General features: G+C 39.8%; 1 protein-coding gene across 8 annotated transcripts in view; it reads right to left on the reverse strand.

Moving 5' to 3' along the window:
- The window catches only part of WDFY3 (WD repeat and FYVE domain containing 3), a 152,306-nt gene that overhangs the window by 90,151 nt on the left and 34,443 nt on the right, over positions 1 to 27,712 (reverse strand). For 6 of the 8 annotated variants that reach the window (XM_054296011.1, XM_054296008.1, XM_054296012.1 and 3 more), the window contains exons 1-3: positions 24,612 to 24,629; positions 11,750 to 11,960; positions 5,143 to 5,266 (exon numbers count right to left, since the gene is read on the reverse strand). In XM_054296011.1, coding sequence (XP_054151986.1) covers positions 5,143 to 5,266; positions 11,750 to 11,929 — 304 coding nt within the window. In that variant the 5' untranslated portion in view covers positions 11,930 to 11,960; positions 24,612 to 24,629. Of the gene's footprint in view, positions 1 to 5,142; positions 5,267 to 11,749; positions 11,961 to 24,611; positions 24,630 to 27,712 lie in introns of those variants that run through there. The other 2 variants (XM_054296013.1, XM_054296010.1) reach the window with 1 other exon arrangement.

Below are 27,712 nucleotides of genomic sequence, written 5' to 3' on the forward strand. Positions count from 1 at the left end.
AATCTGTTCATCTGCCAAGAGTGAGAGGGGAGGTGCAGTCAAAGGTATGGATGGGTGTGTCAGGAGGTGGTAAAGGTGAAGTCAGGGATCTCTTCTCTAACGGAGCCTTCTAGAAGTCTCTGCTTCTTCTTTTGGGAAATGCCTGCAGACACAGTTATCTAAAGTTACAGAATACAAATAATTCCAACTGCCTAGACAGTAAGAGAGAAGTATCAACCCAAATAAAAACGTGATAACACAAAGTCTGCCCTCCATCATCAGGAGCAGAGTTGGGCTGTCATCACACGTGGCAGATATGAAGTGGCTGATGCCTTTGCAGCGTGCAGGAATGGAGGGCTGCTCATCCAAAGATAAAACAACCCAACTGTGCCAGCTTTTAGCCTCCCTAATGCAGATGATAGAAGAACACTTTCTAGGATCTCTTGGAAAGGCGCTATATTGTACTACACTTGCCTTGCATAAGGGGTGGTAGAAAGCACCAAAAGCAAACAGAAAGATTGACCAAAAGTAATAAGATATAGGAGTTGTTGATCAGAACTGGCTTTTAATGAATAGTAGCTGACAGGACACTTTCCCTTCTAGGGCAATTTCAACAAACACAAACCAGAATTGCCTTGTAAAGCGAAGTCCCCCATAGAACAGGAAGAACATATATATGCAATGAAAAGATGCGCAATCCCAGCATGCAAAATAATTTCCAACACTCTCTTCTCAGCAGAAGAAAAGTTAACATACCCAAAAAAGTCTGAAAGCAGCCCCTAAGTGCACTTCTTTTATGGACAAAGATCCTCCCTATCAGGAAAACTTCAGACTTCATTAAGGAGCCTGAAAGGCACCTTAGTAGAAGATCCCTTCAATTATCATCTGTAATTCACCCAAATGCAAGATACACTTAAATTATACTAACTTCTGTGGATTGAGGATAAACATAAAATTAGTTCTGCTGATGTGACAGAGATTAACTAAAAAAAAAAAAAAAAAACCAAAAAAACAAAAAAAACCCCAAAAAACCCATTAGAGTTTGCAGATTAATGAATCTTTAAGAAGAATAAAGGCAGGCATTCTCAGAGGCCAAATATCAACCACTGATGTGGTTTTCTGCAATGATGATGAATGTTTATCAACTTGATCTCCCAAAATGGTTTGATGATGAGATAATGATAGTCTTTCAGCAGATCTGCTAGAAAAATGCCTGAGGAGGTTAAAAGGATTTTCATTGGTGAAACAGTTTGAGCAAATCTGTGAAATTAGAAGGAAAAGAAAGAAACTGGGGGTAGAACCCCTCCCTCCACAAAAAAACCACAAACTAAAAAAAAAAAATAAAAACACCAAAAAAAACAACACAAAACCAAATAAACCAAGAAAAAACTCCCTAAAAACTAAAAAAGAAGGGTGGGGGAAAAAATTCAAACTGAAAACAAAACAACTCGCCCCTCCTTCCCCCCCAAAAATAACCCTTTAAAAAAGACAAAATCACTACAACATTCAGATGGTATAAAAAACAACTGAAAGTGCTGGAGGTAGGAAGGATTAGCTGAACAGCCTAGCAGTACAGTAAAAATAAATATAGCATGCAATAGTAAATACTGTAACAAACACCAACAAAAAATGTTGTAAATATGAAATTAAAAACTGACTGAAATTAATAGTGACACAGCTTAACTGACCTTAGAAGGTGCACAAAGCAGTGATGTACACTAGCTATCCAAATAACATCACCAACAAACCAAACAAACTTTTGAAACTGTCTTTGAAAGGAGGCTAAAAAGTTCCAGACCTGTGATGTACCACTTTGCTTTCTCACTGTTCAGTTTTCTACCCTTCTTCAGTTCCACTTGTCCTTGTAACCACTTATTCATATTCTGTCTACAGCATGGCTTTCCAGGTAGCAGGACTGCCCATCACTTAGGGAACCATTCTGAATCTCCCTGGGATAAATGTTAATGCATTAAATAATGGGCCCTGACTGGATGTCATTTGGTGTGCTCGAGATGCAGACAATGGAGAGGACTGAGTTAGAAACCCATTTTAGTAAAAATGGAATAATCACTACCACAAATAACCAATAACCACCAAATCACAGGTTTGCACATCCTCAGCTGATGAAGTATGAGAAGCTGTTTAGAGTGAAAGAGAGGTGTTGGTTAGAGCCTGGTGCTAATAACACCAGGTTATGGGTACAGGCTGTGGGTACAGTTCACACAGGGGCCACTGACCTAAGAGTTGGACTCGATGATCCTTGTGGCTCCCTTCCAACTCAGAATATTCTCAAATTCCTTCCCTAGCAACTTTAGTTTAAAGACATGCTGTTGGAATATCTGCAAAATTACAGAACCACCAACTTCACCCAGAGTATGTCTTTAGAAAAACACATTAAATGAAAGTGTGCTTTCTCTCCGGCCAAAGTAGTCATTAGTAGCCACATTGGTTCTACCAAGTTTCAGCTGTGCCTGTCCCTTTTTTCAGAAGTGTTTTTCAGCTCTGAGCCAGATTAAGTTTTCTTTTGGGAGCAAGTGCATCTCAGAACTGAGACTGTATTAGAAATAGATGTTTGAATATATATGTTACATAGTACTACCACAACTTTTTGATCAATTCAGATACAAAATTGGACTTATTTGTGACAAATGTGGCAGCTAAAAATCTCAAGTATATAGAGCTATCTCACCCATGACTCCACCATCTTCTAAACAGACTAGACAGTCCATGGCAAGGGAAACTATTCACTAATCCTCCTGAACAGCTACTGCCATCACCAGAAAATCATCCCTATTGTACAGCAAAGACTGAAACCTGCAAGATAATTTAACTCAGATGTAACTGCTTCATTTTTCTTACTATCCCTACCAGAGAAATAAAGCAGTTGAAATGTAGCTGAACACACAGCTACAATGGCAATGTACAGAGACCACTTAAGACAGGGTGCTGGCACAGTTACTACAGAATCACAAAACACTATTCTGAGAAAACTACTACAGTCTGCCAAGAATAACTGAGATATGCCTCCACCATGACAGGCATTACTCACATAGCTATTAGCATAAATATTCAAAGGCCCAATGAAAATAATTGCCCTGTGTTCCATTATCGGATGGAGTAGGGGAAAAAGAAAAGAATAAGCAAAGGAAAAAAAAAAACAACAAAAGAAACAAAAAAACAAGCCACAAAAAATCCCCCAAAACCTCAAACAACCACAGTATACTGACAGGCAAGATTTAACCATACCACATTCCCCACTATAAAATACTGCCAACACATTTATAGAAATCAAGTTCTTGCAAAATTTCTTCCCTGTCATTAACTATCAAAAGTTTACTTGTATGGAAAGCTTGTCTCTAACACAGGCTCAGCTATTTTGTTGACTTACACGGAGCACTTCACACCATCAGGAGTTTGCACTTGTATATTACCAGAGACATTTCCTGCATGTTGTTGCTACTGAAGTTTTTTTACTTTTAAAAACATGTTAGGAGATACAATTATCTGTCAGCAACTATTAAGACATGTTATATCTTTGTGTTTGAGACACAAAAAGAATGGAAGTTCTAAAAAAAATTATGCAAGAATCTTCACAATCCACAGACACAGCATGAGGTCTTTAACATAAAACATATTCTAAAAAGCCAATAATTTCTATTTTGTTTAAATCAGCATCACAGGAAGTCTGTATCTAGCTCTAATAATTTTAACACAGAAGTCTACAAACTGAGTTTTAATAGCATGTTAATTGGTTATTTCTGGAGAGAAAACTGCAACTCACTGGTCCCACTGAGAGAGTCACAATCTAACTGCACAACATGGACCCATCATGTCCATGGGTCTTGAGGTACAAAAAAGGTTTACTGACCAGAGTAACAGCAATCCTGATAACACAGGAAAAATGACTGCTTTCTGTTTTAATACAAACATTAGTATTCATTACATTAAAGCTAAGAAGAGCACCAAACTGTCCTTTTAGTCATTGTGGTCAAGTTTCCAAGTGGGGTGGAAAACATGAAAAATATCTCAAACCACCACCATCAACAAAAATCTGACTCTGACTCGCAAGGTTTTAAGAACTGGATTATCTCGGAGCAATAAGCAGAGATATGGCTGAAGTAACACAAAAATGGTTATTCCCTGCAGAATCCAACTGACTAGCAGGCATAACAGATGTTCCCAGGGAAAAAAGGTCAAGCAAACACCCCCATTCTGCCAGCACGGCTGTTGGACACTTATTTCCCCCTAATACTCAAAGAAAAGACATTTTGCACCTGTTTACCCATAGAGAACAGGTTTGGTCTATGATATCTGTTTAGCCATCTGGAATGTTTCACTGCTTCACTGTTAGTCACTCCACTTAAAATGGAAATATATTGTAATTGGCACAGTTTGTGACTCCTGACTTCCTGTGCAATAATTTTCAGAGCCTTTTCCAGTCCTCATTTGCCACCAAATCCAAACTGAGAACACAGCACAGATCTTAAAATTATCTAGTAGGCAAAGACTTGATACTTCTTGGATGCACTCCTCTTCAGAAAAGGAAGACTAAAGGAAAGCTAATGAAACTGCCCTCTTGGTGCACTGTCCTCAGTTATGCAACTGCCAATACAACATCAGGTTCTGATACATTCAGGGGTCAACAGAACCAAATCTCACCTGACATTTAATAATCAGAGGAGTCCACTGACAGTTTTCTAGGGCTGGCATTGTTGGTCTGAATGTGGGATTTTCTGTACTTTCACATCTTATTAGCTTCCTGGCCAGCAGCTAATTTAAGATGCACAGTTTTAGAATGTTAACATATCCAAGTGACACAACACACCACCAACAGGCACCTCAGGCAAGAAACAGCAGCTGTTCACATGCATGTTCTTGGCCTCCTTCTCCTAGTAGGTCATGCAACTCAGTTCACACCTCTCTGTCGCATCTGTTGAAATTTTGTGGAACTCCACTTTCTCTGTAATCCAGGGAGGAAACCTCTAACCTCTTCCTCCTCCCTCCCTCAGTACAAAGGAACAAAAGACAACATATTTCCATTGCTAAAATCTCAGTTTCTGAGCCTGCACATTTGCTGTGAATGGCAGTTGTTAGTGTTCTGACTGATCTGAAAATCACAATGCACAGATATGGAAAAGGCCACCCTTGTGCCTCATGCAATACCTGTGGACTTATTTGATGCTCTCCGTCGAATTTCAGTCACCATCAATCGTGACACTTGAGTAGTAAACTGCAGGAGGTCAGAAAATTTCTCTGTCATTGTACTTGGAGGAGCATTTCCAAACACCTAAACCAAGAGAAAAATGCATTAAAATAATTCAATTTACAAGGATCATTACAATGTTCTTTTGCGAACATGCTTTAAGATATGTCAGGGTAGGAATTCAGACCTCATTCAGGGAGGTAAAATCTGATGAATGGAGGGGAAAAGAGAGTTGTAAGTTTTCTTGCAAGATGAAAACCCTGCAGATCCCCAAAAGACTGAGATTGCACTTAATGAGGTAAAGAACAGGTACCAGACCAAATTCTCCAACAGGACTTCCGTTTCTAAGATAAACTCCTTTACTGTCTACTACTTCTTTACTATCTACTAAATATAATGACACGTGTAAAGTCTTCTAAAAGGCTAAGATTTAGAACTGCCTTGTTATGTTCTTCATCAATAAACTGACAATACCAGGAAGTCTCCCATATTGCTTATATCCTGACTTACTCTCCTCTTTTGAGATCTCCCTGAACACAACAGCAGGCTTTTTTTTTATAAATTGTCACTTAATTCTAGTAACTTATTCTTCATGATTAAGCATTGATTTTGTTATTAAATAACGTATTAGATCACATAACAGGGAAAAATGTGTTAACTCTGTGGTATTACACTAAGCTGTGGAACACAATCTCAAAATGGATTAGCTACTTGCTGCAGTAATTTACTCTTCATTCAAGACTGCACAAAAAATGGAGTCTTTATTCACATTTCCAACGTATAACTTGCACTAAAATGGTCACAATAAACCCACGATATTCATTATCAAACAAAGCACGCAATCCCAATTATGGTATCATGACTTGTGTTAGTGCTGAAGAAACAGAATGGCCTGCTCAACATCTGAACAGTCTCTGCTTGTTTAAATTTTTTTCCCTTATAGATATTTATGCAACCTTCAGTAGTGTCCCTGATGAGCATAAAAGATGAGAGTATTTTTCTAGCAAAACCTAAGTTCAACAGGTTACACTGGCCTCCCAGAAGGAGGATGTGTTCTACAACAGTACAGTTGATTTGGACTCAACAGCTGCTTCACCCCTGTCTCCTTTCTCTGGGTGACCCAGTTATCCTATTACAGCTTAACTGCTGACATACTTGGCTGAGGTCATTCTCGAGTCCAGGGACATCCAGTGAAATCCATTATTACAGCCAGCAAGGATGCGTGGTATTGTGGTGCAGCTAACCTTGGAACCCCCAAGTCACTGAAGATGACTTAAAAGGCAGAAGGAAAGAATAACCTTTGTCAAAGTTTGACTTCTTACCTCCCTTAGTATCAGCTGCTCCAGCACATCACAAAACAGCCAAAAATATTTCTCCTGTCTACTTGCACTGCAAAGTCATGATGAAATGGAGCCAGAAATACAACATTGAAATGGAACACTCAGCTTCCTCAAAATACAAATAATTTTCACCAAAGGCATAAGTACTGCTCATACTGGAAAGATCAACCACCATTATCATTAAAGCAAGCAAATGGGAGACCAGACATTACAGGCAGACAACTGTTTTCTGCACACCAAGAAAAATACCCCTCATTTGAATTACAGACTACACAACACGCCTAGTACAGACAATCCAAGTTTCCCTAAATATTTCACAAGATCTCCTTTTGCAGCTGTCTGCATCAGCTCCCAACTCATCCAAGAGCCCCTAACTTCCACAAAGCTGTAAGAAGGGAAGAGGGTCTTGAGGTTTGCATGCTCACATAACTTAAGCAAGATTATCTAGACCAGAATGCACATTAGCATCTTGTCGTCACTAATCGTTTAAAGCTCTTTCACCCAGACCAAGTGAAGAGGAAAAACTATTGACCCTGTTACCTGTCCTGAGCTTGCTCAGATTTGTCAGCAGTTACCAGGAAATGCAGAGAACTCAAATTTACTGCAAAAGGTTAACTGAGGTCAAGTGGATTTTAATTAGTTGCCCCATAACCAAGTTTGCACTATGTAGAATAAGCATCTCCATTGGATATTTATGTACCCTTACACTAAAAGTGGTAGTAAAAACCAAGAACAGGATGTTACACATTTTAGCAGTAAATAATCTTTTTAATATGGAAAAGCAAGGTTCTTTCAAGGTAATGAAACACTTATTCAAAACCAGCCTCTTCATCATTCTATCCACTTTTTTCACATACTGCACAAGCATTACCACCACGTTGGTAGAGCAGTGCTTCCACAAACTCACTGAACTCTGAAAGGAGCCTTTTGAGTACTCTTCCACAGGGCCAATCTTTTCTTAATTATGCACCAATTTAGCTTTTCATTACTATGTGATTCATCATTTCATAAGCCTCCCTGAACAATGAAGAAAAAGAAGTGGTCTGTAAACTCACTTGTTACCAGAACTAGCAAGATGGTTTTATCCACGCAGATTTGAGACATGCTCTATCTATAAACCAAACTTAAGAATGCTTTAGCTCTGCTGAATTTACTCATTAATAATACTCAAAATAAAAAAGTGAAAAGGAAATGAAGCTGCATTTCCCACAAAACTTGAGATACCTCTGATGAAAGGAAAAAACTCAACCCCATGGCTAAGCAAGAAAGTCTCAAGAGCTCCTGGATACCCCAGTTATTTAACTGGCTACCAGCTTCTGGCCACTTGGATGCTTCTAGGAAGCAAAGTTACCATCTTCACTCTAGATCTCTGCACTCAGTAAAAATAATGCTTCTCCCAGGACTCCTTACTGCATTTTGTGTGCATACACACACAGACTGCAGCCAAACACATGCAGCTCCCACTTCCAACAGCTCACCACTCTGGCATAGGAGACATTCTGGACTATACATAAAGGCATGACAGAAGTTTTGATCTGAGTTTCACAATTTGTTTGAGTTTCTCCCCCTAACATAACCATCCCAATCTTGTAACAGAAAATGCTTTTATAATCATAATCTTTGCTTAAGGCAGTAACAGGAAAAGGACTCTACCACACTTCAAAATCTTCAACAGGATAAAGATAACCATGGAAAGTAACTGATGGATGGATTCAGTGTCTGAATTTGAACAAAGCTATTAACTGATCACTTGAACTTCAGCCACTAAGGATTAAGTTTGAGAAACAAGAAAAATTTTAGAAAGGAACTTCTAATAATGTTTTAGTGGTTCCTGACAGCAAAAGGTCCCTTCTCAGAGAAAAGTTGTGTCAGAATTTTAGAGTGAACCAAGATTCATCCTATCTGCCACTGAAAATCTCTTCCAAGACTCTTTGGAAAATGAGATTTTTTTCTTGTACTATTTTTTATTCCAATCACAATTTGCCTTGCTGTGACCTGCAACATTACTAAGCTTGCAGGATTGCTCCAAAACAACCTGTACCATCAAGAGTTGACACTCCAGAAGACATAAAACTAGATAAGCTGAGGAAGCCACAGCAGACTCTGTATGTGAACATCAAAAGAAGAAGGTGGCATTAAACAGGAATCTAAAGAGGTAAGCTGCAAAAGTAGAAATAGATGGCATCACAACTGCTCAGCCTCTTGAATACAGGAAAATAACGCCTTTACATGAAATGAAAGGAAAAAAATCCCCCTATAACAGAGACAGGATAAGATCTGACTGATCAGGAAAAACCAGTTTTGTTTGGGTTACACTATCCCAGTTCATCAATGACTGATAATTGTTATCAAGGTCTGCAAGAAAGGAAGTGAAAGAGCAGAAACACACCTGCTTTCCTCAATATACCAAGCTATGATCCAGATTTTAGAGACTGAAAACTAAAGTGATAACATCTGGCAAGAGCCTGTATTTGTGGCACAAAGGACAGCTCCAAGAAGCTCACAAGCTCAAAGAAGGTAGAGCTTGAGGACAGCAATGTTAAAACCAAACAAGGAAACTGAAGGGGAGAAAAATGAGGAAAGAGGAAGAAAACAGCCAGAAGTAGGACTGAAAAACAAAACATTTGGTAAACATGTAAGAATGGGCCTTCAGCACCAAGTTTACTTCAGTAAAGAAGGGTACAAAAGAGTCTCTAGAACTCAGAGAAAAGAGCCCATAAACAAAACTAGATAGATTCTGCAAAAGAATAGAGACATGGGGAACCTGGGGAAGGAAAAGCCACTACAAAAAAGAGGAAAACTGAAGAAAAGAGTAGCCAAGACACATTTATACAAATAGAAATCACAGAAACCAACAATCTGTTCAAGAATATAAATGGTACCTGAGATTACTTTGACAAGAGCTGATTTTCACAAAGTTAGAAGAAAACTTGAGGCTACTGATTTGGTTTTTCAGAATGCTTCAGCACGAGCTGAATGAAGGACAGTTAGAACATATGGTGCAGAGACATGAAGTAGCTTCAACTGGGTTTCAGCAGAGTGCAGAGGAAGAGCTGAGAATTAGGACAAAGCCAGCAAGTGGTGTAAAGGAAGGGGGGAGATGTGTATTAAGAATGAAAACAAAAAAGACAAAATGCAGAAACAATGAAGAAACTAAAACATGGATTTTTTTTTTCAACTTACAAGTCTAATCAAAGTCTTTCCTTAGACTGCTATACATGCATTGATACACTAATTTTACTTAAACCCAGTAATATCACCTCTGCAATTTCTATAGCTATAATGCTTCTGCCAGTAGTTACCACAAAGGCTAAGAAAAAATTCTTCTCCACCTGCACATCAGAGTTAAGTGCTGAAGAAGCTCAAGTGGGGGCATTCTATTTTCCAGAAGTATCAGCCTCATGTAACCACCAGAGGGAGATTTCTAAGCGTACCTGCATCAAAATAACCTTCACGGGCTCAAGGCAAGATTACGACTCTATTGTGCTAATTTGTAAAAACAAATCAAAAAAGTCCATAACTAAAAGGCATATAATCTAAGATAAATTAAAGAGGAGGCATATAGAATGAGCTTACTTCTCCCAAACTCACACAACAGGTTACCAGTAGAAATAAGACCTAGGGCAAGGGAATGGCATTCAAGTCATCCATCCACTAAAGCACTCTACCTAGTAGACTGAAAATCCCAGTAACACTACATCTTGACTAGGATTAATTTTTCTATACAGCATTGTTGTAGTTTAACCTCAACTGGCAGCTAAGCACCACACCGGCCCATTGCTCTCAGGTGGAACAGGGCAGAGAAACAGCAAGGTAAAAGCAGAAAACTCATGAGTTGAGATAAATACAGTTTAACAGGGAAAGCAAAAGCCATGCAAGCAAGCAAAGCAAAACAAGGAATTCATTCAGCGCTTTCCATGGGCAAGTGTGCCCAGCCTTCTCCAGGACAGCACGGCCCCATCATAGGTAACAGTGGCTTGGAAAGACAAATCACTTGAACACCCCCTCCACCTCCCTCTCATCTTGCCCCTGCTTTATGCTGAGCCCGACACTGCATGTGGGGGATATCCACTGGGTCAGCTGGGGTCACTGAGTCTCCTCCCAGTTCCATTGGCACTCCCAGCCTCTGCACTGGTGGAGTGGGGTGAGGAGCAGACAGGCCTTGCCTCTGAGAAAGCACTGCTCAGCAACAACTAAAACATCCCCATACTGTCAGCATTATTTCCAGCACAAATCCAAAACACAGCCCACACTAGCTACTGCAAACAAAATTAACTCTATCCCAGCAAAACCAGCACAAACATGCAAGCAGCTCCATGTCTAACACCTTCATAAGCCATACCTTCAACAAAACATCATTTTAGTTTTTGGATTATTCCAGTTCTCTGAGCTAGCATATACAAGCGCAAATCTATCACCCAATAAGTAGAGTAAGAGCACACAGTGGGGAAAAAACCAGAAAGCTAGATATGTCTGGTCTTTCATGACCCTAAAACTACCATCAAAATCATTATTCACAATAACCTGGTGGGTTAACTGACTGATATAAGACATCAGGAGGATTTAGTTCCTATTAATTCCAGTGACAGTTGCCACAGTTCTGCTTCAAAATAAAACCTCAGTGCCTAAGTACAAGAGAGTAGTGAAATATGAATGCCACAGTAAAAGTGGCTATTATACATTCCCTACAGATTGCTTGTTCAAAATCTCCCTTGTCCATGAAGGGAGATTCAGACTCAATACATAGAAAATGGCCTATAAGGGTGATAAGAACACATGAGAAATAAAAATCGTTCAGCTCATGTAGCCTAGAAAAACCAAGTTGACAGGACATATTATGATTGCTATCTCTAAATATGCATCAGTACAATAAATGCAAAGAAGGGAGAAGAGCTATTTAGACTCAAGGACAGTGCTGTCACACAAAAAAAGTGGGTATAAACTTGCTTGTGAAGTTTAGGCTGGAAATCAGATGACTGATTCCACTGCAGAAAAGCTGTCAAGCTACATGCATCTGTGGATTGCACTTGAGAAAAAGTGATAAGAAAAGGAAATCTCCAAAGGTAAGTTCATCCCCTAACACAAAACCATATGAGGATAAGGAGAAAATTGAAATGATGCCAATGGGAGAAAACCTGTTGTGCTAGAACCAAAAGGTCTTGGGAACACAAAATATGAGCAAACAATTCAAATAAAGACAACACTTGTTGCAAATTGCCCGGCTTACCCTGTTGAACACAGGTAACATCATGTAGAGTTTTTCTTCCTGCTCTTTCTGTGTCATGTGCCGTGGAGGATGACAGAGCTCCGTGAAGAGGCGCCGCAGATGCATCAGGCCCAGCGCGTTGTCCTGGGGGCTGCACTCCTCCTGCCGGGGCCGGCCCATGATCCTCTTCACCATATTCATCTTGGCTGACTTCTGGAAGCTCCCTCGTATCCTGCTCAGGAAGGAAAAGGAACCTGCTGAATACAGGAGACTGAGGCATTACTCCACCAAAGCCTACGTAGCACCCTCCCTCACGGTAAGTACCACACTGGAGTTAAGAGCATCAGCTAATTTTATACGCCAGGCATTGATTAGGAGAATTTAAAGCCAACAACTCGGAAGAGCAAAACATCCGATATTCTCCAGCAGAAAGCATGGCTGGCCAGGCTTTGAACACTGCAAAATGCTTTGGTACTTTTTATTGGATGAGTTTTACGATCCTTTGGTGCACATCCCACAGCATTTACAACAGTGTTATCTACATAATGCAAAATAGTCTCAAATTAATTCTGGAATAAAAACAGTACTTTAAAATCTAATCACACAAGACCTTCCAACTCTCTCAGACATCAGCTTTATCACACAGAGACAAACAGATCTTTTTTTCCTGACCTTCCTGTGGCAAGAGACAAAGCTACCCAGTGGAGCTATTGTTCATCTCACCCCTCAGCTACTGATTCTGCAGAATAACACCTCAGTCTTCAAAACAACATGGACCAAGTCTTCCAGCTGTGCGACTGAAGTCTATCAGGCAGGACCTTGTATGAGAGGTGTGAGGGCCAGAACACAAAAATCCCTAAACAGAAGCAACCAATCCCTAAACAGATGTAATCAATCCCTAAACAGATGTAACCACTGCAGCAAAAGGGACTAATCTCACAACCACAGCCATGTTAGGGAAGGAGTAAGGGGAATACACGGAAAACAGTTTCTGCTCCATGTATAAAGACCACCAACAATTAAATACTCTACAGAATTGCAATGTCTACATCTCACTGCTTAAATGTAGCTGAAAAACCAAAGGTCAGTAACAGCTCTAAAAATTATTCAAGAGTAGAAAATGCCTTGCAGCGAGAAACTTAAAGAACTTAATTATTTAAATTGTCAAAAAGAGAGGTTACCACAAAGGGTCAATTAATAAAAGGAGAAGTGGTGATTCCAAGGGTGCTGTAATTAGAGTAACAAAGGGAAAGTAGACACTACTGGAGAACTCCAACCCAAAGATTAAGTTGTGATGAAAGACTGCAGCTGGATGCTAAAGCCAGGAAAACAACATCAATAACAAACTGGAGCTATGCTTGTAAAAGTGAAGACAATTAACTACCAATACGAAATATTAATAAAAGAAAAATCTTTTCTCTCTAACTCAAGAAAAAGATACCTCTCTGGAACATGTTCATAAAATGTATTCATAGAGTATTTTACTAAAACATAGTAAAATATTAGGAACTAAACCTAATGAACATTTTAGTACCATTATTTTTGTAATTCATGAAATGAGAAGTCAGCAAAAAAGCTAATCTAAGTTACAAGCCAGCTGCTGTTAAGTCCATGCCAGAAATGTGCACTGGCTTTTCACAACTGGGGAAAAATTAGATAGAAATTAGTGTTGTCTTTTAGTATGTCATCCCTAAGAAATAACACAGGTAACACTTCAAATCAGTATTAATCATGCAGCTAAAAACAAAACAGTTTCCTCCAGAAATCCATGGCTTTTCCAAAACTCCTCAGTTTGAGGATGCTTCTCTTGCTGTAACAGGTAAAACAGCAGAATACCATATCTGAGCTCAAAGACCCAAACCTTCACTGCCTAAGCAGCAGGAAAAAAGTCTGCATCTTATTTTTAATAAAATATTTTAAAGACAATATTTTAAATTTCTTTTTATGATTCACAAAATGCTGAGAACTTATACATCCACCCAAAATTCATATTGTCATCAAATTCACAACTGCTGTGGACTTTGCTCATGCGGCCAATTTTTCTTTTAAATTCTATTGCTTTATTCAGCCTAAGCACTCACCTAAACCAGAAATTTACACTGGTTCAGCCACACACTTGTAATTATAGATCTGATAAGTTTTGTATAGTCAGAGAAGTCCAAAGAAATGTTACACACTATTTTCCCAGTGTAAAGGAGCCTACTGGAATGGCATTTGCAGCTTTGGTCTGTTTAACTCCACCGTGGTGGTTAACTGCAAGGGATGACAAACAAAGAGAACAATTACAATAGTCCTCACTTCCTCAACACAGTCATGGTCCCTCCCATCTACTGCCCACCACAAGGAGGGGAGAGGAGAGGAGGGGAGGGAAGATGATGTCATCCCAATTAAATACCTCTTTTTTTTTCCCCAGAAGTAACCAAATTCCAAAGTAGATACTACATCTGGAATTATTCCAGAGTTTAGAGAAACTCCTACTGTGTTTCTCTCTTATTAGAAAAAGTGTGGGCTCCAGGCAATGTAATGTGAAATATATTGTACATAAAAGCTGAAAGAATTTCTGTGATTTATTTCTGCCTGTCCAAATCCAGTGATATTTTCTCTGATTATCACAGCACAGATTATCTATTGGAAGACAGCTGTCAGCTCTGGGATCTCCAGCACTAGGCCCAAATCTTAGACATGTGAAAGTGAACAGAGAAAGAACAGTGTTGTATTGTTATTTGTCCTGTACAAATATTTTGACTGATCTTTTCTTTGTTTAGAATTAGGCCTGCAGAAGAGAAAGCAGTATACTTAAACTTTTTACTATAAGCAAAAAGTATCTAGAAAAAAGCATGTTCCTATTCTAAGTGAAAGCATCTTCACAATCCTCAGTCAGCTGCAACCATCACATGCGACTTGAATTCAGCATTAAGACCTGGCAGATCCTTTAATGTCAAAAATGAAAAGATTGCAGTATTTTCAGTAAAACAGCCACTTCACCTGCTCACAACTGCTTGTTTATAGCACATGACAATCAAGCACCCTGCACAGTAATTAAGACAAGCAAACTCAAAAGTCAGGGAACACCAGTCTTGTAAATGATTGTAGAGCTTGAATTTGGCCTGGCTCTGCACATGCATTGCAGTAGAGTCTTAAACTGTACACTCACTTCCTACAGTCCCCAGAGAGTCTCCTGCCTCTCTCAACAGATGCTTCATGAGCAGCTGGTTGGTATTTTGTTACTTCATCCCTCTGAGCATGATGCTACACCTTGGTTCCTACAACCTGGACTGAAAGGCTGCTCTGCACACCCAGCAGTGCATTTCCTCAGGGATCAGAATGCATCACAACTTCCTTTCACAGATATGCCCCACAGCACAGGCACTGCAACAGCCTCAATATCCACATAACCAACACACATCTTCCCTTATGCTAAAATTGATCATGTCTAATAATATGCTATCTATTTGAAGATGCTTTGGAGAGCAGCTAATCCTTCACTCTTGCAATGCTTGAATCTTTCTGCTTGCTTGCATTGTGTCCCTTAGAGACAACAAGCTGATATCCTTCTCCTCTCAGCTTGTGATCTCAGAGCTAAACACCCAGTGCACTCAGATACAATTAGAGGGCAGCTCCAAAAACCTCAAGAGGAGTTTTGTGGAAGTGGCAAGGACAGAAACCTGTTCTCAGCACAGGAGCCTCTTCCCTGCCTCGCATTCCCTCTTCTGGCACGTACATCCCACTGCTGCCCCACATTCTTTACTACGTAGCCCCGATGAGCTTCTTCCCCCAGCAGGTCCAAGCAGGCACACTCTTCATAGGGAACCTGTAAGTTGGACATTCCAGCTGTTGGGTGTTTGGCTTTTTTAAACTGAGGAAGAAGCTATCCTGAAAAAGCAAACTAAGCAAGTGGAAGTTCTATGACACAGCCCCACGGCGACTGGCATGCAGTTTATCAGGAAGTTTGAAGCATTTCAGCCTATTGTACCCATTTTAGCTACTAGAGTTAAAAATGTGAATTAATGGCAGTTGCAGAGTATCATGTTCTGTATGGACCAAGACTAAAATAAAACACTTGATGAGCAGATTACAAACATGTACAATAAAACTACTGCTCTTGTAATACACATTACAGTTTTCTCTTAGTGGTAGAAGCAGAAGAATCTCTATGTGAGGAAAAATGAAGCAAGCAGTGAAAGCATAGCATAAGTATCCTCACTTTAAAAACTGCCCTTTGTTTTTTTCCACAGGCTGTCAGATGGCTGCACATTTCCCCATGAGCATAAGCAAGGCTGACCCATTTGAGCAGCTCTGATATAAAGCCATTCACCAAGGTTCTTAACTTTCCTGTCAAATTTATACGGGAATCTCACAAGATGAACCCATGAGATTCTCCAGAAGTTTCACAGGAGTTAGTGTAAGAGCTAATTTCTATCCTTCAAAATATTTTAAAGTGTTTTCTATTGTTAGTGGAAGCTGTTGAAAAAGAGAATCATAAATTACATTACAGAAAATAACAACAACTTACAAAGCTCAAAGACAGACACTACAAGAAAAACACAACACACACACATAATCATTAGCACGAGTTAGGGTATGATAATGTGAGGGTAATACTACTACAGCTATCAAACCATTTGTGAAGAAAAAAAAGTAGACAGACAGAAGCTGCATGAGACACACTCATTTTCACAACAGCTATTATAAACCCAAGCTCTGCATCTAGCTCCAAAAGGATGTTATTTAAATAAGCAGCTAGGTAATTAACTGCTTAGTAATTACAGTCACAAGTGCCTGTTTCTCCAGGCACTGTATTGTTATTACATCAGCAACTTAGCAGCGAAACAGGAATCAACTTCTCTCTTTGCAGATTATAATGGGACACTAGTACACACCTCCACCCCAACTATCTCAGGAAAATGAAATTTAAGTCTTCTTCCTATAATCAATCTCAGAAGTCCATCAGGATCAGTAAATTCCACACCTGCTAGTTCCCTCCCCACTAGGTCTGTTACTTCTTCCCTGAATTTCAGGTTCCCTACCCATGCAGTGAGTACTAACATTCTGAAGACGATCATCAATATGCACTATTCAAAAGGACATTGTCTGGCCCTCAAAGGGAACAATAAAGAGCTGTTACTGGCTAGATACACATCCATTTCTGCCTAGAACTGAGCAGGAATAAAAAATTCTCTTTGTAGACAAAAACATCAGTAGGAGGGGAAGCGAGGAACACAACTACTTCCTTCCATTCCCTTCCCCCCCACCAGCCCTGCCACCAAACACAAAACAACTACTCACACACAAAGAAAATCATGCACAAGCAAGCTGTGTTGCTGAAAAGGATGCCATGAGCTTTCCCTGACAGACTGAACTGGCACGCATGCCTTTGGGGAATGTTGCCTGGTAAGAGAGAGCCTGAAGTAAATCTCATATTCTGCCCCAGTAATAAAAGTGCTTATTCCCATACTATGATTTCCAGTTAAGTATCCAGTCATCTGGCTGAAACAGGAACTATTTCATTAAGAAACCTCCCCAACATGAAAACACCACCAACTCCCACTCCACCTTTTAAATATTGCTAAGTATCATTAAGGAAGATGTGCAGGCAAGGATTTGCAAAGTCACACTATTATTTCAAAGTCATGACTTTTGTGTGTATGGTTTGGCTTTTTCCCTCCTTTGCACTGAAAAAATTCAAAATTTCTTGAGCAACCTTATGTTACCACCTAAAAACAATCTTGGCTTTTTTAGATGAAAAAAGAGGTAATACTGGTCTGTTTCTTTAGGTTGAAGAGCTGCTTACAGAGGTGTCTCAGTTCACAGGGTAGTATCCAAATCTGAGAACTCAATGCAGCTATTTTTTGTTTTAATACCTCTAAGAAACACACAAACCAAAAAACCTTGCTATCCTTATTCAGGACATGTTTTTCCTGTTCTCTGAACTCCAGTCAGATGACAGCTAAAGATAAAATTTCTCTGTTATTTGCAATATTAGAAATGCTATTCTTATACTCAATCTGACCTTAATGCCTTGAAATCTCTGCAAAAACAAAAATTCCTAATGCTTCAACAAATATGAAGAACTTTAGTAACTGTTTATTGAGAAAGATAAAGCTATAAAACATGGACTATCAGTCTTCTTCGATTTCCCACAAATTATTCATGATAATGACACATAATAGCAAGTGCTGATAGAGTAGATTTCCTGTGGTTTGTACCCTCTTGAAGGTTAATGTTTTATATTCAGTGTAAAAGGACAACAATTAAATATCAGTGATACTTTTGACCTATGCTGCTGGGATGGAGGAGAGCTGTCTTGCTAAAGACTAATAATGCACATTTTCTTACTTACTGATAACTTAAATGAAAATGACCTTTAGTTCTATCAACTTTTTGCACTTCATTTTTTCCAAATAAGAAAATAAAGCACTGCTTTTGCCTTCTGCAAATAGCCTATTTTTTCCTGACTTACCGTGTAAAGCTTGTATCTAGAAGACAACTGTCACTGTGTTTTCTAGTGCTTTAATAACCACATTTCCCAAAATTACTTGCACTACTATAATAAATTATTTCCAGGCTACAAACACTTCTGCCATCTCCAAAACAAAAGCCTGTAATCCAAAGTATTAAATCCTACCTACTCCAGCTGAAAATAGTGTGTAGTACTTCTCCAAACCGCAGCTGAAGCTGCATCACTTTTCTTTGTTGCTATCTCCGTGCAAGAAAAGCAGAGACAACTTCGATAGCAGGAGTGCAGTCCCACAATCCAGAATGCCCTTGGGACTGAAGAGCCTGCTTCAACATCATTGTTCAGAGCAATAGCACAGGACAAGAGCTAGCTGGCATGAAGGACTACCCATTCACACATGGAGGCAAAGGATGTGACTGCAATCATTGCCCACAGACATCTGGAGATGGTGTACAGAACTCACACCTTGATGAAACAGAAGGGAACTACAAGTTATTTTTACAGAGAGTAAAGACGAGACAGTGCACAAGGAAGCAAATGTGTGCCACCTTTTCCTACACGGTACAAATCTGTCCACACTGCATCTAGAAGGTGATTTTTGGCTGGATGATGACAATTCCACTTCCTACATCTTTATTTAGCACTCATTATGATCTGTCATCACCATTAACCCAATTCTCAGTCCTGTTTTTCTTTAAGGAAGCCCTTAACAAGACTTAAGGACTTCCATTTTTTCAGTTCAGTAATAAACTGATAACCAAGCTAAAGAATTGAAAATGCTGAAAAAGCAAACTGCCAGAAAGCTCAAATACAGGCTATTTAAACTGGAGGCATGTTGATTTAAGGTGTCTGCCTTTCTACACTTTACATTTTTTTCAATTAAAATGAAAGATGAATTCTTATTTTGTCTCAAACTATCACACACAATCCTGGGAACCAAAAGGTAAATCTGCTGTTGTAAACATTTGAATAGCTAAATCCACCACTTGTTTAAAAGCAGCTTTTGAAAAACATCACGGGAACTGAATGAGTAATTTTCACTTTTCAGAAGCCAAATAGCATGCAATGAATATTGTATCCAGCTAGGAAGAGCAGAAAACCTCATCTTTGAGGTATCTGTAACAGATGGTCCTTCATCTCTTCACAAGACCAAGAAATACCTTCCAACAAATCCTAAGGCTACCTGAAATCTATATTTGATTGCTGGGTTCTACACACTTTCATCTCTGAATTTCAATGCAAAGTCTTAAACCACCTCATCTGCATATAAACATAGATCTGATCTCCAGAAAACCAGTGTAGGTTTGCTAGCCATCAAAGAAGGTGGAAAATTCCATACCTCAAAATTGCTCCATGGTATCTGCTTAGGTTGGAGAAAAAAGACAATATTTACATCAGAAAAAGGTTTTCAATAATTTGTTCATGGCAGAAATATATTGCGATTTGCAGGGCTGAGGATCAAACAAATGATCTTTCTTCATGTGTAACAGAAACCTTTCTGCTTTACGAGATGAGAAATGGTCATTCCAGAAAATGAATCCATCTTGCCATGTTTCATTACCCCTAATCATCAGTTACACTGAAGATCAAAGTACAGGGCTCTATGCAGGTATTATGTTAGAAAGGAGACACCTGCATTAGCACCTTCAGGTGGTTCATGCATAGACATCCAGGCTCCAAGAAACCATTTGCCCCTGCTTGTGCAATCATACCACTGACATTTTCTGCACTCCTCTAACCTGTTCCAGTGTGGTCTCAAAGCTGGCAATCCAGCTCCGAGTGCCACAAAGTCTGAACTAGCTCTGGACATACAATTCCTCCTCTACTCAAGGAATGCAAAGGACATTTTTTACCAGAAGAATATGCTAACTGAGGAGACAAAAATATGTGTAACACAAAAATCCTGACAAGCAGAAGCAAAGTCCAACTTGGCTGAAGCAGACACAAAACATGACAAAAATAGAGACATTGCTTACCAACATGTATTTTTGAAACACTTATTTATAGAAAAATGATGCCTAGTAAGTTAACAGGTTTTGGACTGAGGGAACAGAAATTCTGTTCTTCAGTGTAACCAGTATGCATACATTATAAACCCAGCAGATTCGTTTTGGAACCTATAATTTGTCATATTAATGTTAATCTGGAACTGTGTAACTGGACATTTGAGATAGGAATGACCCCCATTTGCACCTGCTGATTGACAAGACAGTAGATAAGCAAACTCATATTATCCTGCAAACCTCAATACTGCTATAAACATCTGGAGCTGACAAACACATCGAGGAAAAGTAAATACTGAAACATCATTTTCATTTTGAACATATGCTGGCAGAGTCTTAGAAACATTTGGAGCTCGACAAAATTACCTGAAATGGAGGAATCAATTGGAACATTTTATCAGAAGCTTATGAACCAACTAACCTATGCAGCATCAGAAAAAATACACAGAATACAACAAAGATATGTAACAATTGGTTAAGAAACTCAAACTAAAATAAAACAGACTATTTGCTTCCTCAGTATCTTGGAGAGCAACTTCTAATTGAATTCTTGACGTGTTCCGTGGAAAAACAATTTGAGCATCTTCGAATGCTGGTTTTCTTGTTTTGAGTTGTTTTGTTTTCAAAAGGCCTAAATAAACTGATTTGCATTAATTGGCCAAACAGGATACTAGTTAGAGCCCATTGGACATATAGCAGAACTGAAATTTTAGGTTGAAGTCCCAAACTGCATGACAATGACTAAACCATGAATTCAGGAGAGAAAATCCTGCTAAGAAGCCCCTAGAAAACAAAAAAGGGGTGAGAGGATGAGAGGGTAGGTTTTTTTTGTGTGTCCCACAGAAAAACAAACAAAAATGCAAAATAATCTGGGATCTGAGGAGACAAGCGTGTGCTTCGTTGGAATGCAGACATCAACAAATGCACAGGAAAAATAACACTGCTCTGGAGAGTGGCTCTGGCATTCACAGTAAACAAGCAAAGTAAAAAAGCCTTCCTAGGAAAGTTATTGCATTTGAACCAATAGTGAAACAATGAGCCACCATTAGGAACAGGGAAGAGTGCTTTGGTCTATTCACCTTTTGAAGTAATGGGGAGTGGGAGGATGCAGTGGGGAAGATGGGGAAGGAAACCAGGGAAACTGGAACAGGAGAGAGCCTGTATATCTTCACAGTAAGGCCATGCAGGAAGCAAAGAAGCACCAAACAGGACATGTTCAGTAATGACAATAGTGACCCTAAGCACGGTTCTCACATTTAGCTAAAAAAGCCACCCAATTTTTTTAACAGGCGTACCGTCCTCATTTGGGGGTGGTGGTGGTAGTGGGTTTTCTTCTCAACAGAAATCTAAAGCAAAAACTTCCTGCAGCCATGTAACCCAGCCATTTATACACCAAAAAGAAAACATTTCTTCTGCCTTTAGGAAATTTGCATATGAAGGAGCAGTAAGTAGAAGCCCATTACCTGTAAAATCTGTCTCCATAGAGCCACCCTTGTTTCTAACAACACGGATAAGAAAAACAACAAAATTATCCTACCAGCACATGTTTAGCTGATGTAATAAAATTCCTCTCTCTGCTACCATCGAAGCAGAAAGATTGTAACAAAACCAGCAGCGTATCTGCATTTAAATCAACATTAAAGGCTGGGCACAAATGCTTGTTTATTTTTGAAGCAAGAGGAAGTAAGTAAGGGTGAATAACCCCAATGTTTTAAGCTGCATGTTCATTGTATTTCTAAGCGCAAAACAAAATAAAACAGCCCAAGACCTTATAATTAGCAATCCAGTCCAGAGATTAATGGAGAAGCAGCAGAAATACTTGCATACACGTTATCTACTGCCTGAAATCAGGATGCTCCAAAGACATCCGCTGAGCTCCACTGGAATCAAGTTCTGCATACCATACAGTACAAAACCAAAGGACTACTTAGGCTTGAAAAGACCCTTAAGATCATCATCAAGCCCAACCTCTAACCCAGCACTGCCAAGTCCACCACAAAACCATGTGCCCAACTGCCTCATCTGCACATCTTTTAAATATGATGACTGGAGCAGCCCCTTCTCTGGGCAGTCTCTTTCCGTGCTTGATAATCCCTTCTGTGAAGAACTTTTTCTTAATATCCACTCATTTGATGGGTGGGACCAATGGGATCCTGGGGTGCATCTGACAGATGGGGGAGGTGATCCTGCCCCTCTACTCAGCCCTGGTGAGGCCACATCTGGAGTGCTGTGTTCAGTTCTGGGCTCCTTAGGACAAGAAAGACAAGAAGCTACTGGAGAGGGTACAGAGGAAGGACACAAAGACTATGAGGGACCTGGATCACCTCTCATGTGAGGAGGGACTGTGGAAGTCGGACCTGTTTAGTCTGGTGAAGAGAAGACTGAAGGGCATCTCATTACCGCCCACAAAGATGGGTGCCCAAAGAATGGTACCAGACTCTCCGGCAGTGCTCAGTGACAGGATGTGGAGCAATGGCCAAAAACTAAAACACAAGAAGTTCCACCTCAACATGGAGGAAGAAGTTCTTCACACTGAGTGTGGCAGAGCCCTGGAACAGGCGGCCCACAGAGGTTGTGGAGTCTACTTTGATGACATTTCAAATCCACCTGGATGTGCTCCTGTGTCACCTGCTACAAGTGACCCTGCCTTGGTAGAAGGGTTGGACTGGATGATCTCCAGAGGTCCTTTCCAACCCTAATGATTTGGTGATTTCTTCTCATCCTGTTACTTGGCACAAAAGACTGATACCCACCTCACCAGCACTTCCTCTCAGGTAGTTGCAGAGAGCAGTAAGGTTCTCTTCAAGCCTTTTTTTCCCCAGGCTAAACAGTCCCCCCTTCCCTCAGCTGCTCCTCATAAGAGGCACCACCAGTGGGAAAACCAGTAAAGATTGTTATGCTTTGTGTAACTAAACAAGTATTGTAACAATGTGAGAAAAGTATTGTCTTTTCTCCTCACCTTCCCTCTCTTCTGCTCCTCCTTTCCCTGACCGCTCTCTGTTGGGTGCCAGAAGATCCTCTGGGGATTACAGTCACAAATTGCAGATAAAAGCAATTCAACCCCTCTCAGTCTCATCTTCAGTCTTCCTGAGGACTGCAGGCAGAGCTAGATTAACATCCTGGGCTCCCAGGGTGGTTTTGGATCCAGCTCCACCAGACTGCACATAGAAACACTTCTCAGGAGCCTCACATGGAGCAAAGACAAAAGAGCTGATTGTGGACCTTTCCTTACAGAAAACAGCTCTAGCTCCTCAGTAACACAAGAGACGGCTGCCCCCAGAACACTGCCTTGCAGAGAAAGCCTGGGACAGATCCACGGCAGGACTGAGCTGTTTGAATTTAGAAGTAGCCCATCAGAGCTACAAGGTCTCCATCTCCAGCAGCGAATGTGTCAGACAAAGGATTAAACAGGAAAAAACAAAAGAGGGGAAAGACAAAACACCCCCACAAAATAAACACTTCACAAGAAAAAACACAAACCTACAAAGCAGACTAAAACTGCAAACTTTAAAAGCAATATTAATTACTCAAATGAATGGATTCCTCTAGTTCTCCAGTGAATTTTTTTTTCAATGGCACACTAATTAAATGATCAAAGTGGGCATAGATATTTTTGTATATTAAAGCTGGTGTCTCTCATAAAGGGAAAAAGCTGCAACATTTTAGAAAACCCATACTTATTTTGCTCATTTTTGATTGCTGATAAAGAGGTTGGTTTATTTACTATTTACCATAACTACTTTCAAAACTATTTTTGTTTTTCTCTTCATTACTCATGTTCTAGCTCTATTTGGCAATAGTGCCAAAAAAAAAGCTGTATTTCACAATGAATAAATGATTTCTCAACACCAGTTTGCAGTGTATTACAAGATTAAATAGGACAGCTAGAAATCCCCCCAAAAGTGAGTTTCTCTTATTCAAAGGGAAAAAATTAAGCCTATAGCAATCAAGAGACAGAGAAAATACTACCTTAATATTATTTTCTCCAACTTGTTAGATTTCTTAGAACATGTGTAACACAACTGGATAACAAGCTTGCTTCACAGCAAAACTACTGCACTCAGGGCTCATATTAGTTGTACTTTGAAAACTACCCATGTGACAAACTAAAATCAATTGTTTTCTTCTAGCTGGGATCATAAATGTCAACTATCTACTTTTAACTTACTTCTCTAAAGCAAACATCCTAAACACAGAAAATTATGCAGTGGTACATTACTCATTTTATTCAAAAATATCACTAGATTGTGACTAAACCTTTGATCAATCACAGCTCTGGTTCAACTTCTCCTATAACAGCAAGTCTGAAAACAAGAGGTACAACTTTACACGTGCTAGTCATGAAATTAAATTTTAGTCTATGGGGGCAAACTATCATGCAAAGAATTAAAAGCAGCTGGGATTCATTTAGGTCTCATCCTACCTTGAATTCCTGAAGTTCAGTGCCAGCATCTTAGTTTCCAAGTGGTGCCCTTGTAAGACCCCAGAGACACGAGACACGCTGCCGTGCCTCCAAGGTGCTGCCAGCCCGGGGTCAGTAAACATCCCTGCAGCAGTCAGGCGGCTCTGCCGGGCTTTGCGCCACCAGCCCCCGCGGGGCCGCCTGTACCAGCGCCCAGGCGGGAGGGACTGCGAGCAGGGAGCAGCTGCTCCCTCCCGAGGGAAGGGAGCCCTTGTCCACTGCACAGGCCCCAGTCACTGATACAGCTGCTTCACAAAGAATAAATCCAACTCACACAAGCGCCGGATCAAGATGAAAAACTGTGTGCTCAAGGAAATTGACATCTGGTCAGCAGTGCAATCACTGCAAAGGAGAATGATGTATCATGGCTTACAAATTAATTTGCAAGATGACATTTTCCTGCTTCTCTTATCACACAGGAAAGTAAATACATTTCAATTTTGGTTACAATAGAAATAATTATTCTAGGGAAAAAAATAAACTAAGGACAAGAGACACTCCTTTCTAGAGTATGGATCGGATGCAATGTGGATTTTCTTGATTAACTCTTCTGCTTTTCACGGCTTTGTTGGCTTGTTGTCTTTTTTTAACACTGTTTACTATGCTAGCTTGCAATGCTACTTTCATGCACAGCACCATACAATCTAGAACTGCCACGTGTTTTGTTTCAATAACAAAAACCATTCAGAAGTGGTAGTATTTTCAACGAAATCCATTATGTTATCCAAACTCACATGTTATGTCTCACCACTACACTTGCCCCTACCCCTAGTAATAACCAAGGGTACAGAAAACAAATTATGATTGAAGCTGCAGTTCTCTGAAAAGAATTTTCCTAGAATGATACTCAAATTACTATAGTGGACACTGCTTTCCAACTAAATTCATCCCAGAAGAGAGCTTGAGCATCCACTTAGTAAAAGCACAACTACTGACATGGAGTTTATTCACATTTTTCCCTTGGATTCACCTACGCATACACACAGTCCTCACACTAAAGAAACAGATTTCCTTGCTGGAGGAAAAAACATTAAGAAGAGAAGAAAAAAAGAGAGAGTAATTGTCTATCAAATGCACTGTAATGTCATTTACATAAATCACTGAGTAGTTATTTAATGCAAGTCCTTTCTTCTGCAGTGCATCTGTGAAAGTGTATGGCCTCACCTAAATGACTTACACTGTGCTTGGCTGTTTCTGGATGCAAAGAACCTGAGGACAGAAGTTGCTCCTCACAAGAGAGAAAAGAAGACTTTTCAGTTGCTACCCCTTTTCTCTCGCTTTGTGTTTCTTTTAAGACAGTAAGCAGCGTACAGAATGAGGATAACTACTCTTATTTTCTTGTTTATTTTTACGACAAACACAATGCAATAAACAGAGTGAAACCCAACAACATGCTGGCAAACAAAGACACATGAAATAATTAGGTAAATAAACACTCAATACTAAGATTTAATTGCAACAGTAGTTGCAATCAACAATCAAAGCAAAGGCTTCTTCCTTATACATCCATATATTCCTTCACAATTTCATCGTACATTTCGTTCTGTAGTTTGATTTTACTTCTCTGTCTTCTCCTAAGGTGACCTTTTAACAATACCAAAGAGTTAACAGTAGTTCTACTATACTCTCACTGCAACACAGGCAGGTGGTAGCCCACTTCTGCACTATTATTTCTTCACTTATAAAAATTGCTGCACATCAGTTTCATCTCCCAGCACTTTAAACAGTTATTCTTGCATCTACAGGAATGTGCTTTTGAGATTTCTCCCAGGCAACTTCCAGAAATGAAAATCAAACAAGGGAAAGCTCTAAAACTAGGTTTACCATGCCTCCAGTTTGTTTCAATTCCTGGGACTTGGAAGTCTTTCCAAGGGACTGCCTAGGGCTTGCCTTTCAGAAGCTATCACTTATCAGCAATGGCTCTTCCAATATTCCCCTCCCTTTGGGACAGAAGATGGGGCATGAAACCTTCACAGCATTCCTGCAATTCCAATTACAACACTGGTGCACCACTTTCTGCTGCTAAGGTGTACCTTCTCAATTTGTAGTTTTGCTAGAAAAAAATTTTCTAGGATACCAAGGAAAAAGCCATACCCCAAGAAGTCAGGAAAACAGCAGCAGGGATCACAGAGACAGAGAACAGCATCCCCACAGAGATAATCTAAATAGAGATTTTTTTTTTTTTGGCCTCACTATGCTTCCTATCCGTAAGAAACAATGGCATCACAGATGGGAAAATGTCAGACAAGGGAGTTTTAGGCATTAATCTACTGCTAGCAAAAATTACTGACCCAGTGTGAAATATTAGTGTTTACCTCTAAGGGAGCCATGAAATGAATCTTTCATGATAACCTGACAACTATGAGAAGAGCATTGTGTATACAAGAGCATGGCACACAAACACCCCTTTCTATCACAGGGAATTTAAAACAAAGCAGTATGACAGACTCCCCAACACCATCCCAAGACAACAATCATTTCCATATTTCATATCTTATTCTACAATAGCTCTTAAAAAATATGGTCACCTTCCCTACTCACACATTTTTCTCCCTGTGGCAGATAAACAAACTGCTATAAGTAAACAAAGACTTCCTTTCCAGTTCTAGGTTTCAGTGTTACAGTTTTCTAAAGGATAAAAAAGTACCACAAGCTGTGCTGTGAGTGTTGGAAGAGGCCATCCAGTGCCTCTTCCATAATTGCCTCAGCATAATTAGGTTACACACACTGACTGAGCTCCTTTGGTATAACAAATAAACACAGGGTGAGTCAGGTCAAGCCAACACACACACTTTGCTTACCCCAGTGACAAACAGCTTCATATCAACCCTCTGAGCTGCACACTCTGTCTACTCCCAGACTGACCTCACCTGCACACCTCGTAAGTAAACTCTACTCCATATACTAAAATCTAAATAATGGGTGCCATTGACAAACCCAGCCATGACAAGCTAGTATAGTATGGAAGCCTACTTCAAATGCTTTTCCAAGTGATCTCAAATCCCTATTAAGTGCTCCACAGAACCATTGTTAAAATTTTTTGCTCCTGCAATATAGTAATT

This window comes from Melozone crissalis, unplaced genomic scaffold (assembly GCF_028551555.1).
Source record: "Melozone crissalis strain CALT ecotype California unplaced genomic scaffold, PUWL_Pcris_2 ptg000006l_1, whole genome shotgun sequence".
NCBI lineage: Eukaryota > Metazoa > Chordata > Aves > Passeriformes > Passerellidae > Melozone > Melozone crissalis.